Source organism: Syngnathus floridae, unplaced genomic scaffold (assembly GCF_059516105.1).
Source record: "Syngnathus floridae isolate MCC-2025c unplaced genomic scaffold, RoL_Sflo_1.0 HiC_scaffold_76, whole genome shotgun sequence".
In the NCBI taxonomy this organism is placed as follows: Eukaryota; Metazoa; Chordata; class Actinopteri; order Syngnathiformes; family Syngnathidae; genus Syngnathus; species Syngnathus floridae.
In genome coordinates this window covers 97186-114896 of record NW_028284105.1, presented here as the reverse complement: position 1 = coordinate 114896, position 17711 = coordinate 97186, and the positions used below count along the sequence as shown (strand labels likewise).

The 17711-nt window shown below is 45.6% G+C and overlaps 1 protein-coding gene and 1 long non-coding RNA gene across 2 annotated transcripts; both read left to right on the top strand.

Annotated features, from left to right (window-relative positions):
• Window positions 1–5132: 5132 nt before the first annotated feature.
• Window positions 5133–6335, top strand: LOC148377917 (uncharacterized). The gene is made up of 4 exons (XR_015856327.1): window positions 5133–5335; window positions 5594–5787; window positions 5912–6025; window positions 6257–6335. It is a non-coding gene; the product is annotated as an uncharacterized LOC148377917 (long non-coding RNA).
• Window positions 6336–8611: 2276 nt separating this feature from the next.
• On the top strand, window positions 8612–10418 carry LOC148377916 (janus kinase and microtubule-interacting protein 3-like). Its single transcript, XM_088368098.1, has 7 exons — window positions 8612–8701; window positions 8791–9024; window positions 9145–9210; window positions 9272–9340; window positions 9417–9784; window positions 9864–9989; window positions 10359–10418. Exons 1-5 carry the CDS (start codon window positions 8612–8614, stop codon window positions 9642–9644), a joined length of 687 nt encoding a protein of 228 aa, XP_088224224.1. The 3' UTR covers window positions 9645–9784; window positions 9864–9989; window positions 10359–10418.
• The last annotated feature ends 7293 nt before the right edge of the window (window positions 10419–17711 follow it).

The window sequence follows — 17711 nt, the reverse complement described above, 5'->3', positions numbered from 1 at the left end:
GAACAACACCATCCCGCACTGAACAACACCATGCCGCATTAAACAACACCATGCCGCACTGAACAACACCATCCTGCACTGAACAACACCATGCCGCACTGAACAACACCATGCCGCACTGAACAACACCATGCCGCACTGAACAACATTATGCCGCACTGAACAACATTATGCCGCACTAAACAACATTATGTCGCACTGAACAACACCATGCCGCACTGAACAACACCATGCTGCACTGAACAACATTATGCCGCACTGAACAACACGATCCCGCATTGAACAACACCATCCCGCAGTGAACAACACCATGCCGCATTGAACAACACCATGCCGCACTGAACAACACCATGCTGCACTGAACAACATTATGCTGCACTGAACAACACGATCCTGCATTGAACAACACCATGCCGCACTGAACAACACCATCCTGCACTGAACAACACCATGCCGCACTGAACAACACCATGCCGCACTGAACAACATTATGCCGCACTGAAAAACACCATGCCGCACTGAACAACACCATGCCGCACTGAACAACACCATGCTGCACTGAACAACATTATGCTGCACTGAACAACACGATCCTGCATTGAACAACACCATGCCGCACTGAACAACACCATCCTGCACTGAACAACACCATCCTGCACTGAACAACACCACCCCGCACTGAAAAACACGATCCCGCATTGAACAACACCATCCCGCACTGAACAACACCATGCCGCACTGAACAACACCATTCCGCACTGAACAACACCATGCCGCACTGAACAACACCATGCCGCACTGAACAACATTATGCCGCACTGAACAACACCATGCCGCACTGAACAACACCATGCCGCACTGAACAACACCATGCCGCACTGAACAACACGACGTCGCACTGAACAACACGACGCCGCACAGAACAACACGACGCCGCACAGAATAACACAATACCGCACAGAACAACACAATACCGCACAAACAGTTTTAGATAATATTACGTCGCAGTCATGTGACGCGGACATGACGTCAATAGGCGGAACTCACGGCAAAATTATAATCCGTGGGCGTGGCTTGCAACAGGAAGTAGGAAAGCGGCAGTTCTGGCAAACAAGACACAGCGGTTAGTAACACGATGACTAACAAGGCAAATATTTTTGTTTTCAGCTTGCAACTTGACCGTCTAGAGCGTACAAGGTAATTACAACTGTTTTTTTTTAGCCCTGAAAAGCGAGGGAGTGTGGCGTTTGGGAGGAATGTCGAACTCGGCGTCTGCTTCCAGCCACAGACGCCAAATTTCGACGATTATTTCGACTGGTCAACGGTTGTAAATTATTGCGTTGACTAAAAACTTTATTTAACTCTACTCTTAACTTTGCCGTTTCAGATATGCGGGTATTACACCGCGGAAATGACGTCAATAGGCTGAACTCTCGCCAAAATTCAAATCTGTGGGCGCAATGGCCTTGAGCGAGACACCGGATACAAACACGACGATTATCAACAGAAATATCTTTATTTTCTGCTTGCAAGTGGACCGTCTAGAGCGTACACGGTAAGTACAACTCATTGTGTTTAAAAAGATTTACGTTTGTGTAGTTTGCGTTGCGTTGTATCTGTGAATGTTGGTTGAGGCTAAATGTTAATGTTTAATTTCATTCCTTTAGGTTCCACGGTGTTTGTTGGCTGTATGTTTTCCACTGCAAGAAGAGGCTCGTATCATTGACCAGCAGGAGCTACAATGGTGAGTACCCCTTTCGTCTTCCATTTATGTTAAACACTTCCTATTTCATGTCTAACAGTACTCGATTTAACAAATAACCATAAATAAATACAGTGTGGGCAGTCACGTTAACATATGTGATTATCCTGCCTAATATGTTTATCACAAATATGTCACTAATCACTAATATGTTTATTTGTTTATCACAACACCTTTGGACCTTCAGCAATCGATTATTTCCCTTCATCTACATAGAGACAGAACGATGGTGTCTTAAACATCTCATTCATTTCACCAAATAACTTCACGCAGGTGGATAACGGCCGTCTCGGTCACGCTATGTTGCGTGATGCAGTTTTGAAGAACCAAATGCATTTATTCAATGAATAAGTCAAGCTAGTTCTATGTTTATGATGTTGTAAGTTACGGTACCGATTGAAGTTGAGTTCGAAGCCAGTGGAAAACAGCGCTGCGTTTGTGCTCTCCAGGTACAAATGTTGTGATCTCTGACTGACGACCGGGCGAGACTCGAGTAAGAGATGTCCAAACGAGCTCCGGCAGGGCGGGCCAAGGCGGAGCGAACGGACGCCCTTCAGGCCGCCAATGACGAGCTGAGAACCAAACTGATGGACGTCCAGTTAGAACTTCAGCAGGAGAAGAACAAGGTGAAAACCTCAACAGACAGACACTGCCTGCCTCCCTGCCTGCCTCCCTGCCTGCCTCCCTGCCTGCCTCCCTCCCTCCCAGTTTTCCCGATGTAGATTAGACATGCGTGTGCCATGACTGTGTCAGCCTACATCAACAAATGCACCGAGGACGTCAGCACCACTAAGAATATCATCACCCGGGGCAACCAACGACCCTGGATGACTGAGGAGGTACGTCAAACGCTACGAGCGCGGAACTCTGCCTTCAAGTCTGGCGACAAGGAGACACTGAGGACAGCGAGAGCCAACTTGAACCGTGCCATCAGGATAGCGAAGCGAGACCGCAGTCGAAAATTTCAGGATCGTTTCCACGACGTCAAAAACATCAGGAGTATGTGGCAAGGCATACGGGCGATTACAGACTACAACTCACCCTCCCCCCCCCCGGTGGGTGTAGTTGATGCTGACTTTCTAAATGGTCTAAATAACTTCTTTGGGAGGTTCGAGGCACTAAACGGCACTCCAGCAGTTAAAACTGTCCCCCATCAGGAAGAGGAGGTACTCTGCCTTGACTCCGCCGATGTGTTGAAGACCCTGAGGAGAGTCAACCCCTGTAAGGCCCCTGGCCCCGACAACATTCCTGGGCGTGTGTTCAGGGAATGTGCAAGTCATCTGGCTGGGGTCATCACAGACATTTTTAACACCTCGCTGGGCCAAGCCACAGTGCCGGCGTGCTTTAAGACTGCCTCCATCATTCCGGTGCCGAAGAAACCTCAAATCACCTAATTTATTGATTACCGGCCTGTTGCACTGACTCCGGTTATGATGAAGTGCTTCGAAAGGCTGCTTAAAGGTCACATCGTTTCCAGACTCCCCCTATTATTTGACCCGTTCCAGTTTGCCGACCGGCAAAACCGCTCCACTCAGGACGCCATCTCCTCCGTTCTTCACCTGAGCCTGGCTCACCTGGAGGAGAAGAACACCCATGTGCGGAGGCTGTTCCTGGACTTCAGCTCAGCGTTTAACACCATCATCCCACAGCATCTGGTAGGAAAATTGGAACACCTGGGCTTCAACACCCCCCTTCGCAACTGGCTGCTAGACTTCCTCACCAACAGACCTCAGTCAGTCCGGGTCGGACAGAACACCTCTGATGTCATCACCCTCAGCACAGGCTCCCTTCAGGGCTGCGTCCTGAGCCCCCTGCTGTGCACCCTGATGACACACGACTGCGTCCTCAGGTTCACCACCAATCACATCGTGAAGTCAGCAGACGACACAACGGTGGTGGGGCTCATCAGAGACAACAACGACCTGGACTACAGAGAGGAGGTGGAGCAGCTGGTGGGCTGGTGCAGAGAAAACAGCCTGATCCTGAATGAGGAGAAGATGAAGGAGATCATCGTCGACTTCAGGAAAAAACAGCCTCACCACGCTCCACTGATCATCAACAGCTCAGCTGTGGAGGTGGTCAGCACCACCAAATTCCTGGGGGTCCACATCACAGAAGACCTCACCTGGACTATGAACACTACGGCACTGGTCAAGAGGGCACAGAAGCGCTTGTACTTCCTGCGGAGGATGAGGAGAGCCCACCTGCCCCCACCCATCATGAGGACGTTCTACAGGAGCACCATAGAGAGCATTCTGACAAGCTGTCTCTCTGTGTGGTGTGGAGGCTGCACCGCCTCCGATTGGAAGAACGTGAGGAGTGGTGAGGACAGCAGAGAGGATCATAGGGGCTCCTCTTCCCTCCATTCAGGACATTTCATCTCAGCGCTGCATGTCCCGTGCCCGTAACATCATCAATGACCCATCACACCCCCACCATGGACTGTTCTCCCTGCTGCCCTCTGGGAAGAGGTTTGCAGCATCCGCTGCAGGTCCACCAGGTTCTGCAACAGCTTTTTCCCTGCTGTCATCAGACTGTTGAACACTAGAACTGTTGAGCTCTAAACTGAACTCTGCATCACACATTCACAGAACTGTACTTTATGACACTACGGACCTCTATCTTGCACTATCTCGCACTACCAACTTTACTGAACTTGTATAAACCCTTTAAATAGAAGTTTAATACATGGTTTAGCATTCCTCTGCACACTCTTGAATACTGTTTTGCCTACTTGCACTATTGCATAATTATCACTGCTGCACTTTATACTTATTTTTAATATATATATATATATATATATATATAGTATATATGTATATATATATATTTTCATAGGATATGTTACTTCTATTCAACTGCAATATCACTACTTTGTTGTAAGACGTATGCAACGGAATTTCGTTTTGTATGCACCATGTGCAGACAAGATGACAATAAAGTTTGTCTAAGTCTAAGTCATGTCAGGTCAGCTGTCTGGAGAGAGAGAGAAGTCAGGACCTGCGGGCGGAGCACCACCGTGCCACCGCCGCCATGACGGAACTCAAAAGCAAACTCCATGAGGAGAAGCAGAAAGAGTTAGCCATTACCAGGGAGACATTACTGCGGCAGCATGAAATGGAGCTGATGAGAGTGATCAAAGTCAAAGATGGAGAGATCCAGCGACTGAATGCCTTGGTTCTCAGCCTGAGGGACGGCTCCATGGACAAGGTGATCCGCTCTATCCGTGTCTGACTATCCGCACGCCACGTCGGGCTTCGATGCGGCCGCTACCGTATTGTGTAGCTTGTCCCCAGTAAGCGTCGCGGCGCTCCGTTGCGGTCTCAACGGCCCGGTGTGGCGCAATGTCTGCTCAGGTGAGGAGGGGGGGCGCTTTGCTGGCGGAGGTGGAGGAGACGCGGCGGTGTCGGGAGACCGAGCGGTGTCGCCTCCACCAGGAGCGCGGAAGAAGCCCTGGCAGCGGCCTAGCAGGCCTGGCAGTCCCGAGCGGCCGAGCTCCGATCGGCTCATCACCAGCATCGGGAGGAGCTGAGCCGAACCAAGAGAGACTGCGAGAGGGAGATCCGCCGACTGGTAGGACTGATCAGATGCGCGGTGCGTGACTATGTTCCCAATTTCGTTGTATACCTGCAGTGCAATGACACCTAAGGCATTCTATTCTATTCTATTTCACAAGAAGAAAATGTCCGGTTGCTCGCTTCGCTTTTGTCACAGCAAAGGTGTTCTAGTCGATTCAAGAACAAAATTGGCCGGTTGCTCTCTTTGTTTTTGTCACAATTCTGGCAAATGAGTTTGCCCGCCTGCCTGAGCGCTCCCCGTTTGTACATCCAGACGGATGAGATCAAGCTGAAAGACAGAGCGGTTAGTGTTTTGGATGAAACCCTGGGGCCGGCCACGTCCACCGCCTTCAGCTGCAGACTCAGGCTGCCGAGCAGCAGATCGCTGCCCTGAGGGATTCCCAAAGGGCGGGCCTAAACTACCCTGGAAGTGGGGTCAACGCCGCTACTAGCAATCCTCTTCATTGCGTAAGCCACCTCATCACACACTTGCAGTACGCATGACTTAGTTCGTTGCTGGAGGAAGGTAGCACAAAAACAGTTTTGAACTTTGAACGAGTGCTTGTGTGTGTGTGTTGCGGGGCGTTTTCAGTCTCAGGAGGATCGGGACACGCGACGGTTTCATCTGAAAATCGCTGAGCTCAGCGCAGTCATCAGGAAACTGGAGGATCGAAACGCCCTGCTTTCTGAAGAGCGCAATGAACTGGTAATTTATTGACGGCACGCTTGAAGGTTTGCGCTACGTTTGATGCGCGCCATCCAGCGAGGCACCCATTGCGCTTGCTTATTAGTTGAGCGGCGCGGCGAGTCGGTTGCCTGGTAGATGTCTTTTATTGGGAGCCAAAGCCACGATTCCGTTCAAACCGATGCAAAAGGAATGGATACGTTCTGGCCCGCGTGTTGTGCGTCTTTCACATCCCGCACTTCATGCTTGCAGCTAAAGCGACTGAGAGAAACAGAAAGCCAGTTTCTGCCACTCCTGTACAAAAACAAACGCCTGAGCAGGAAGAATGAAGAACTCTCGCTGGTGCTGTGTCGCCTTGAAAACAAAGTGCGCTTTGTCACCCAGGAGAACGAGGAGATGGCAAGCTTGGTAAGTCGACGCGGACAACGGCGGCGTGCCAACAGAGTCCACTGCATTTGTGTTCCACAGAGAAGGCCTAGTTCGCTCAATGACCTGGACCGCGGTTGCGGCCAGCAGGACGGTGAAATGGAGTTCCTTCAAGTTGTGGAGCAGCGGCACATCATCGACGACTTGTCCAAGGTCTTCAGGCAGGCGACTCGGTGCACGTACGGCAGCGCCGCGCTCGCTCGCTGTCGCCAGGAAACCTTTTCCGTCCAAAGCTTGGCCGGCGGCCGCCATCCAAAAAATTGGCCCCTTAAATTCCGACCTTTCAAGCAGGAGCATTGTGCGCACGCGTTTGAACACGCTTTAGACTTGTTTTGCCGTTTTCAGCAGCTCAAAGCTCCCGTTTTGTCAGCGCCTTTGCCACTCGCTGTGCGCTGAAAACGACGGACTTGCCCGGCTGCTCAGCCCGTCAACCATGAGCCGCGAGCGCGACGTCATTGTCCGTAGGCAGCTAGTGGCAAAATGCACCCTGTTAGAGTTGCGCTCGCTCCAACTTATTTTGCAAGAACCACACGGGAGACAAGTAAGTTCTTTTGGACACCTGCAGGTGGAGAGTCCATCCGTTGTACGAATGAAGTCTGACTCTCGGCTCCTGCACGAGCATTTTAATTAAGAGAAACAGGGTGGGTGTAAGAGTGGATTGAATAGAGGAAGCCCTTGACCTCTAGTCAAAACATAGCAAGGGGTGTTTTACGACTTTGTGTAGGAAGGGATAAGCGATAGGGATAAATAAGGGATAAATAATATTATTTATTACAGGTCGCAGTCAAAGTCAAAGCAACACAATGATACGATAAAGATAATCTGGAAAACCCTGACACACCCTGTAGTTGTCACTTTTGGAAAAGACGAGCGTCCCTCCAATCATCGCCGGTGACGTGTTTTTCAGGCTCTGGAGACAGGAGCTCATGTCAGAAATGTCATTGTGAGTCGCGTTTGTTTCTGCGCCGGAGCCGTTCGTTCCCTTTGCATCCAAAGAATCTCAAAGGCGGATTATTTGTGTCGACAGGAGAGAGATTTGCTGCTACGATACCGACGTCGAGAATCTCTGAGGAGGAACAAAGCGTGAGGTCCTGCAAGGTGAGTCTGTTTGTTTGCGGCTGCTTGGTGTTGCGCAAGATGAAATGGCCTTTTTCTCGCTATCGTTCCTCTCGTCGATTCATCGTGAGGTGTCGCTTCAGTTTGTTCAGAGAGATGTTTGCTTCCGCGCCCGCAGGTCATCGAAACATTTTACGGCTACGACGAAGACGTGTTGGTGGACTCGGACGGATCGTCCTTGTCTTTTCACACCGACAGAACCCCCGACACGGAACCCGAAGAGGTAGCCCGCCATTTCTGCCAGCGTATTGGCACCAAACATTCCTCTTCAGCCTGGAATCGGACTCGTCTTTGCGTCGCGGGTGCTTTGTCGCCGGTCTGACTGATTCTGGTACTAGTGCTGTGTTGCATTGGTGTGTGCATGAAGAGGCGGAGCTTCGCTACCGCCAGCTGACGCAAGAATATCAAGCGCTGCAACGAGCCTACGCTCTGCTAGCCCAGACCAGCGAAAGGGGACTACGACGCCGAGAAGGAGATCAAGGTGGCGCCCCTTCCCGCAACCCCCGGCCGGGTCGCAGCCTCCCCGTTCTCACCCAGCCTCGGGTGTTCTCTGGTCTGAAAGGAGGAGGAGGAGCCTCCCTCCTCCTCCTTTCAGACCAGAGAAAAGCTGATGGTAGAAATGGGTCACTATCAAAGCAGAGTAGCAGATCTGGAGTCAGCGCTGAAGCAACAAGGACAGGTAAGCTCATCAATGAGCACACCTTTTTCTCAGACAAAATAGCTACATTCTTCAGTCACTCATCCGTCTGGCATTACTGGACCAACCCCCCCGCCCCCCCCCCCCCCCCCCCCGAACGTGGCTGGGAAAATGCGGAGAAAAGCAAATGTCATTTTCCAGTCAACCAAAGAATTTGTGGATGAAAATGACACAACATTCCAAAGCTGTCCACGCGTTTGTCTCTTCTAGAATGTCAAGTGGGTGGAGGAGAAGCAGCTGCTGCGTCAGAGCAATCAGCAGTTGGCCGAAAAGGTGACGGAAAGAAAGGCGCTGGGCGGAGTCGCTTGGCGTCACACCTGTCGGGAAGCCCCGCAGATGAGGTCTGACTGTCTTTTCAGGTCAGGCGGATGGAGGCGGAAGAAGCGCGTCTGAAAGAGCACATCCAGGATATCCGAGACCAAAACGAACTGCTTGAGTTCCGCATCCTGGAGCTGGAGGTGGGAAGACTCGCACAAGCGTGTTGAGGCCAGAGATGTGACGGACGGACGGACGGACGGACGGACGGATGCATGCCTCTGCCTTTCAGGAGAGGGAGTGGCGCTCCCCCGTCTTGAAGTTTCTGCAAGTCCGTTTCCCAGACGGCCTCAGCCCTTTGCAGATCTACTGCGAGGCCGAGGGCGTGAGCGTACGTAAGGCGTCCCTCGCAACCCTAACCTTAACCCGAGGTCCCAGAACACCTTACATTGCTCCTTGCGCCTTTCCCCCGGACATCGTCATCAGTGATCTGATGAAGAAGCTGGACATCCTGGGCTATAACGCCGTAAGTGTATGTCGAACTCCTTATGTTCGCACTCCACGAGACTCGGCGGCTCAAATGTGACTTTTGGAAGGCTTTGCGCTGAAAGAAGCTTGTTGATGCTGTGCCTTTGGGCTCTTGCAGAATCTCACCAACGAGGAGCAGGTGGTCGTGATTCACGCCAGGACCCTTCTCACCCTAGCCGAGAAGGTAACGCGCACGTCCACGCACGCTCTCGCATTCTGCTTATGTGACAGCAGCCTTTCCTCAGTGGTTAGAATACATCAAAGTGACCAAGTCAGCACTTCAACAGAAGATGTTGGACATTGAAAGTGAGAAGGTAGACAGACACGCGACATCAGCCAAGGGGAACTCCGGCAATGTGCCCCAACAATTCTGACCTTGAGCTGTGCTAGGATATGTTCTGCAAGCAGAAGGGCTACCTGGATGAAGAGTTGGACTTCAGGAAGTGTTCCATGGACCAGGCTCATAAGGTAAGCCGCCCTCAAATCTCCCGCCGGACCACTGATGGACGAGGATTGCGGCCCAGAGGATCCTGGAGCTGGAGGCCATGTTGTACGAGGCGCTACCGCAGCGGGACTGCCCCGCCACGGACGGCGAAAAAGCCAGCCACGCTGGCGTGAATGACGTGCTGACGGCGGATCAGAGAGAAGAGCTTAGGAGCGCCGTGGACCAATGGAAGCGAGCCCTGATGTGCGAGTTGAGGGAGCGCGACGCTTGCATCCTCCAAGAGAGAATGGATCTGCTGCACAGCGCGCAACAGGTAAGGGCCCAAAGCCAGCCCGGCACTTACTTGCACGCTTACTGGCTTTTGAATGCCACTTTCCATTTGTCCGTCCTAGAGGAACAAAGAGCTGAAAGAATTCATCGAAGCTCAGAAGAGACAAATCAAACAATTGGAGGAGAAGTTTCTGTTTCTCTTTCTATTCTTCTCCTTGGCCTTCATTCTGTGGCCCTAACACCAGCTGGTGAGTGAGCTCCAGCGGCACCGCACTCGACACCTCCGATACACTGCCAGCCGGTCTCAGACGTTGGCAGACGCTCCGATGCCAACGTATACCCCCCGCCACGGTGACAGAGGCACCGCGTCACACCGGCGCTCATCCAATCAGAAGGCAGGAAAAGCAAATTCACATGCAGGGCACTTTTGAACCAGAAGAGAGCGCCACAAAAAACGGTTGTTGCCCCAAACGCGCACTAAAAAGGGTCAGAATAACAAGAGTCCCACTGGCCAGCCGGGGCCACCCGTCCAGCTGTTTCTTCAGGGGGGAAAAAAATTGGAGTCACCGGTGAGTACATTTTGCATTTAGCTCTGCTTTTCTGCTTCTGTCTTCAAGTGTGTGGCATCCTGCGATCAAAGAGTCAGCCAACCCCAAAGCGGTTGACCTCAACGTCCCACCACCATGCCTACCAGAGCAGGTGACGTGATGCTTTGGACATCCTTCCGTCTCAGATGCCCAAAAGTACTCTTTGCCACATCTGCGGCAATACGGTGTCTTTTCAAAGGTGCAAATAAATCCAGCGTGGGCGGAACACGCACGTCTTCGGTTTTTCCCGCTTTGTTTGTGTGACAGCTGTTGTGAAAATTTTATACAAATAAAGTTGTATAGTACAGGTTTGGCCAAGCCGCAACTCCCGAACCGCATGCGGCTCTTTTATGTTCATATCAACATTTGTGTGTGTGTGTGTGGGGGGGGGGGGGGGGGGGGGGGGGGTTGTGCGTGTTGGCTTCACTTGAGTTCAATTTGGTATTTTGGTCAAAAGCGCATGTGGTGAAATTCCACAAAGTAGGATGGGCAAACACATTTCTTTAAACTATGAGTGTCAATTGGGCTCTCGAAATGGCAGGGAAAAGATGCACAGCAAAACGAAAATACGTAGATGAACACAGGACGTTTTAATCAGAGTGGGAAAGTTTCTATTTTTTGTTGAACGTGATGGCAAACCATTCTGCCTGATATGACAGACCTCAGCGCATTTCAAAGATTCAAATCTTCAGCGCCATGCACTTCAGCTCACTCCATGCTAACATTGATCAGGCGTCGAACCCGCATCATCATGCTTAAGAGGTGGCCATGCTAACCAGTGCGCCATTATGTCAACGCATAATAACTAAGTCTACTGGTCAAAACAGCGGTTACTATATGACGTCGCTACGTCGTGGTCACGTGACGCAGACAAGACGTCAATGGACGTGGGCAGAGTTAACTTGTTTAAAAGGGAGTAGGCAGAAGAAATATTTAATTTATTTAAATCTATTTTGAGTGCACACCATTATGCCAATGCATAACAACTGTAAATCTACTAAACAAAACAGCGGTTGCTATATGACATCTGCCACGTCGTGGTCACGTGACATACGTGACGTCGATGGGCGTAACTTTCGCCGGAATTCAAATCCGCGGGGAGAGTTAACTTGTTTAAAAGAGAGTGGGCAGAAGAATTATTTAATTTATTTAAATCTATTTGGTGTGTGCGCCATTATGTCAATGCATAACAACTGTAAGTCTACTAAACAAAACAGCGGTTGCTATATGACGTCTGCCACGTCGTGGTCACGTGACGCGGACGTGACGTCGACGCCTACTTTACATCCCACCGATCACAGGACCCCTCGGCTGCATAACCGTGCCCCCTTCCCAACCAATCGGATTTGCTATACGCGAAAACGACGCCAATGGAAAGAGCTTCCGCCCAAATTTAAATCCGTGGGCGTGGCTCGCAGCAGGAAGTAGGAAAATGGCGGCGATGTTGACAAAGACACAGCGGATGGTAACATACGACTAACAAGAGAAATATTTTTATTTTCTGCTTGCAACTGGACCGTCCAGAGCGTACACGGTAAGTACAACTCATCGTTTTTAAAAAGAAGTACTTTTGTTGCCCTGAAAAGCGAGTGAGCGTGGCGTTTGTGGGGGACGTCGAATTTCGACGATTCTTTCTGGTCAACGGTTGTAAATGATTGTGTTGATTAAAAAAGAAAACTTGATGTAACTCTACTTTTAACTGCCGTTTCAGATAGATTTGGAATTGCATCACATCCAATTTTGCCTAGAGCGTACACGGTAAGTAACACTCGTTGTGTTTAAGGAGATTTACGTTTGTAATAGCAGAAGTGTAGCCGCGTTGCGTTGTACGTGTGAATGTTGGTCCGGGCGAAATGTTAATGTTTAATTTCATTCCTTTAGGTTCCACGGTGTTTGTTGGCTGCAAGTTTTCCACTGCAAGAAGAGGCTCATATCATTGACCAGGAGCGAGCTACAATGGTGAGTAGCCATAACATTTATGTTAAACACTTCCTATTTCATGTCTAACAGTACTTGATTTAACAAATAACCATAAATAAATACAGTGTGGGCACTGAAGTTAACATATGTGATTATACTGCCTAATCTGTCACCGAGTAGATTGTTGCAAAGTAATATAAGATCCAAAGTTGTAATTCAGAATAGTTTTCAAAAGAAGGCCATTAGAATTATATACAAGTCTGATTACCCTGAACAAGCTATTAATTAAATCACAAATTCTTCAATTCAAAGATTTGGTAGATTATCAGACAAATAATGTCTAACAGTAATTGATTTAACACATCACGATAAGTAGATTGAGTGTGGGCACTCTCAAGTTAACATATGTGATTATACTGCCTAATCTGTTACAGAGTATGTTGTTGCCAAGTAATGTAGAATAGATCCAAAGTAGTAATCCAGAATAGTTTTGAAGAGGCCATTAGAATGATAAACAAATCTGATTACCTTGAACATAATAACAAGCTAAGTGTTTAATATGTCCTATGAAGTCAAAATTGGGCACCATCATGTGGTGAAATTTGGAATTGCATCACATCCAATTTTGCCTGGGAACAAACAGATTACATAAATCTTAGTTTTGAATAAGCCACTCCTTCTCAAACAAGTAAACTCTGCCCATTTTGCGCAGTAGATGTTCTGTTAATATCTAGTATTTATACAAAGTCATAATTTAAATTGCTTTCAACCTTCATTCATCGGTTCAACCAACATTACTCGCTCTTATTACCAACTTGTATTGATTTAACTAAGCGTTTAATACTTCCTATCAGGTCTCAAATCGAGATTTGGCAAAATACAATTTCAGCAAATCCAATTTTGCCAGGGAACAAAAATAGATTAAATAAACTAAATAAGTCCTCTTCCCATTAAATAAATCAGAAAAGTCTGTCTTGTAACCAGTCCTCTTCAAACAAGTAAAGTCTGCCCATTTTGTGCCGTAGATTTTGTGTCTATGCCTAGTATTTAAACAAAATCATAATTTAAACGACTTCTTTCCTTCATTCACTTTGGAAATTTGGAATTGCAGCAAATCGAATTTTGGCAGGGAACAAAAATAGATCAATTAAACTAAATAAGTCTTCTTCCCATTAAATAAATTAAAAAAGTCTGTCTTGTAACCAGTCCTTTTCAAACAAGTAAAGTCTGCCCATTTTGTGCCGTCGATTTTGTGTTAATGCCTAGTATTTATACAAAATCATAATTTAAAGGACTTCATTCCTTCATTCACTTTGGAAATTTGGAATTGCAGCACATCAAATTTTGCCTGGGAAGAAAAGTAGATTAAATAAATTTAACAAGTCTTACTACTTCCCATTAAATAAATTAAATACGTCTTACTTGTTCCCACTCCTTTTCAAAACAGTAGTTTAAAACGAGGGCCCTTCACTCAATCTTTAACCTCAACCCCGCACGTTGTGTTGTATCTGTGAATGTTGGTTGTGGCCAAATGATAGTTTTCTTTCATTCGTTTAGGTTCCAAGAAAACTTGATGTAACTCTACTTTTAACTGCCGTTTCAGATAAGCGGGTATTACGTCGCAGTCAAATGCCGCGGATATGACGTAATTGCCCGAACCTCCGCCAAAATTCAAATCTGTTGGCGCGATGGCCGTGAGCCACTGAGCAGCGACGATTATCAACAGAAATATCTTTATTTTCTGCTTGCAACTGGACCGTCTAGAGCGTACACGGTAAGTAACACTCATTGTGTTTAAGGAGATTTACGTTTGTAATAGCAGAAGTGTAGCCGCGTTGCGTTGTACGTGTGAAAATTGGTCGAGGCGAAATGTTAATGTTTAATTTCATTCCTTTAGGTTCCACGGTGTTTGTTGGCTGCAAGTTTTCCACTGCAAGAAGAGGCTCGTATCATTGACCAGGAGCGAGCTACAATGGTGAGTAGCCATAACATTTATGTTAAACACTTCCTATTTCATGTCTAACAGTACTTGATTTAACAAATAACCATAAATAAATACAGTGTGGGCACTGAAGTTAACATATGTGATTATACTGCCTAATCTGTCACGGAGTAGATTGTTGCAAAGTAATATAAGATCCAAAGTTGTAATTCAGAATAGTTTTCAAAAGAAGGCCATTAGAATTATATACAAGTCTGATTACCCTGAACAAGCTATTAATTAAATCACAAATTCTTCAATTCAAAGATTTGGTAGATTATCAGACAAATAATGTCTAACAGTAATTGATTTAACACATCACGATAAGTAGATTGAGTGTGGGCACTCTCAAGTTAACATATGTGATTATACTGCCTAATCTGTTACAGAGTATGTTGTTGCCAAGTAATGTAGAATAGATCCAAAGTAGTAATCCAGAATAGTTTTGAAGAGGCCATTAGAATGATAAACAAATCTGATTACCTTGAACATAATAACAAGCTAAGTGTTTAATATGTCCTATGAAGTCAAAATTGGGCACCATCATGTGGTGAAATTTGGAATTGCATCACATCCAATTTTGCCTGGGAACAAACAGATTACATAAATCTTAGTTTTGAATAAGCCACTCCTTCTCAAACAAGTAAACTCTGCCCATTTTGCGCAGTAGATGTTCTGTTAATATCTAGTATTTATACAAAGTCATAATTTAAATTGCTTTCAACCTTCATTCATCGGTTCAACCAACATTACTCGCTCTTATTACCAACTTGTATTGATTTAACTAAGCGTTTAATACTTCCTATCAGGTCTCAAATCGAGATTTGGCAAAATACAATTTCAGCAAATCCAATTTTGCCAGGGAACAAAAATAGATTAAATAAACTAAATAAGTCCTCTTCCCATTAAATAAATCAGAAAAGTCTGTCTTGTAACCAGTCCTCTTCAAACAAGTAAAGTCTGCCCATTTTGTGCCGTAGATTTTGTGTCTATGCCTAGTATTTAAACAAAATCATAATTTAAACGACTTCTTTCCTTCATTCACTTTGGAAATTTGGAATTGCAGCAAATCGAATTTTGGCAGGGAACAAAAATAGATCAATTAAACTAAATAAGTCTTCTTCCCATTAAATAAATTAAAAAAGTCTGTCTTGTAACCAGTCCTTTTCAAACAAGTAAAGTCTGCCCATTTTGTGCCGTCGATTTTGTGTTAATGCCTAGTATTTATACAAAATCATAATTTAAAGGACTTCATTCCTTCATTCACTTTGGAAATTTGGAATTGCAGCACATCAAATTTTGCCTGGGAAGAAAAGTAGATTAAATAAATTTAATAAGTCTTACTACTTCCCATTAAATAAATTAAATACGTCTTACTTGTTCCCACTCCTTTTCAAAACAGTAGTTTAAAACGAGGGCCCTTCACTCAATCTTTAACCCCAACCCCGCACGTTGTGTTGTATCTGTGAATGTTGGTTGTGGCCAAATGATAGTTTTCTTTCATTCGTTTAGGTTCCAAGAAAACTTGATGTAACTCTACTTTTAACTGCCGTTTCAGATAAGCGGGTATTACGTCGCAGTCATGTGCCGTGGATATGACGTAATTGCCCGAACCTCCGCCAAAATTCAAATCTGTTGGCGCGATGGCCGTGAGCCACTGAGCAGCGACGATTATCAACAGAAATATCTTTATTTTCTGCTTGCAACTGGACCGTCTAGAGCGTACACGGTAAGTAACACTCATTGTGTTTAAGGAGATTTACGTTTGTAATAGCAGAAGTGTAGCCGCGTTGCGTTGTACGTGTGAAAATTGGTCGAGGCGAAATGTTAATGTTTAATTTCATTCCTTTAGGTTCCACGGTGTTTGTTGGCTGCAAGTTTTCCACTGCAAGAAGAGGCTCGTATCATTGACCAGGAGCGAGCTACAATGGTGAGTAGCCATAACATTTATGTTAAACACTTCCTATTTCATGTCTAACAGTACTTGATTTAACAAATAACCATAAATAAATACAGTGTGGGCACTGAAGTTAACATATGTGATTATACTGCCTAATCTGTCACGGAGTAGATTGTTGCAAAGTAATATAAGATCCAAAGTTGTAATTCAGAATAGTTTTCAAAAGAAGGCCATTAGAATTATATACAAGTCTGATTACCCTTAACATAACAACAAGCTATTAATTAAATCACAAATTCTTCAATTCAAAGATTTGGTAGATTATCAGACAAATAATGTCTAACAGTAATTGATTTAACACATCACGATAAGTAGATTGAGTGTGGGCACTCTCAAGTTAACAGATATGATTATACTGCCTAATCTGTTACAGAGTATGTTGTTGCCAAGTAATGTAGAATAGATCCAAAGTAGTAATCCAGAATAGTTTTGAAGAGGCCATTAGAATAATAAACAAATCTGATTACCTTGAACATAATAACAAGCTAAGTGTTTAATATGTCCTATGAAGTCAAAATTGGGCACCATCATGTGGTGAAATTTGGAATTGCATCACATCCAATTTTGCCTGGGAACAAACAGATTAAATAAATCTTAGTTTTGAATAAGCCACTCCTTCTCAAACAAGTAAACTCTGCCCATTTCGCGCAGTAGATGTTCTGTTAATATCTAGTATTTATACAAAGTCATAATTTAAATTGCTTTCAACCTTCATTCATCGGTTCAACCAACATTACTCGCTCTTATTACCAACTTGTATTGATTTAACTAAGCGTTTAATACTTCCTATCAGGTCTCAAGGCAAGATTTGGCAAAATACAATTTCAGCAAATCCAATTTTGCCAGGGAACAAAAATAGATTAAATAAACTAAATAAGTCTTCTTCCCATTAAATAAATCAGAAAAGTCTGTCTTGTAACCAGTCCTCTTCAAACAAGTAAAGTCTGCCCATTTTGTGCCGTAGATTTTGTGTCTATGCCTAGTATTTAAACAAAATCATAATTTAAACGACTTCTTTCCTTCATTCACTTTGTAAATTTGGAATTGCAGCAAATCGAATTTTGCCAGGGAACAAAAATAGATCAATTAAACTAAATAAGTCTTCTTCCCATTAAATAAATTAAAAAAGTCTGTCTTGTAACCAGTCCTTTTCAAACAAGAAAGTCTGCCCATTTTGTGCCGTCGATTTTGTGTTAATGCCTAGTATTTATACAAAATCATAATTTAAAGGACTTCATTCCTTCATTCACTTTGGAAATTTGGAATTGCAGCACATCAAATTTTGCCTGGGAAGAAAAGTAGATTAAATAAATTTAATAAGTCTTACTACTTCCCATTAAATAAATTAAATACGTCTTACTTGTTCCCACTCCTTTTCAAAAAAGTAGTTTAAAACGAGGTCCCTTCACTCAACCTTTAACCCTATTTATTCACCTTCTAGGCTAAGTGTTAAAGGCTAAGTGTTAAAGGCTAAGTGTTAAAGGCTAAGTGTTAAAGGCTAAGTGTTAGAGGCTAAGTGCCA

Coding starts and splice junctions, on each gene's coding strand:
- LOC148377916 (XM_088368098.1), top strand. CDS start 8,612: ATGGAGGCGGAAGAAGCGCGTCTGAAAGAGCACATCCAGGATATCCGA. Junction 9,211..9,271: donor TTCTCACCCTAGCCGAGAAG/GTAACGCGCACG, acceptor GCCTTTCCTCAG/TGGTTAGAATACATCAAAGT. Junction 9,341..9,416: donor TGGACATTGAAAGTGAGAAG/GTAGACAGACAC, acceptor GAGCTGTGCTAG/GATATGTTCTGCAAGCAGAA.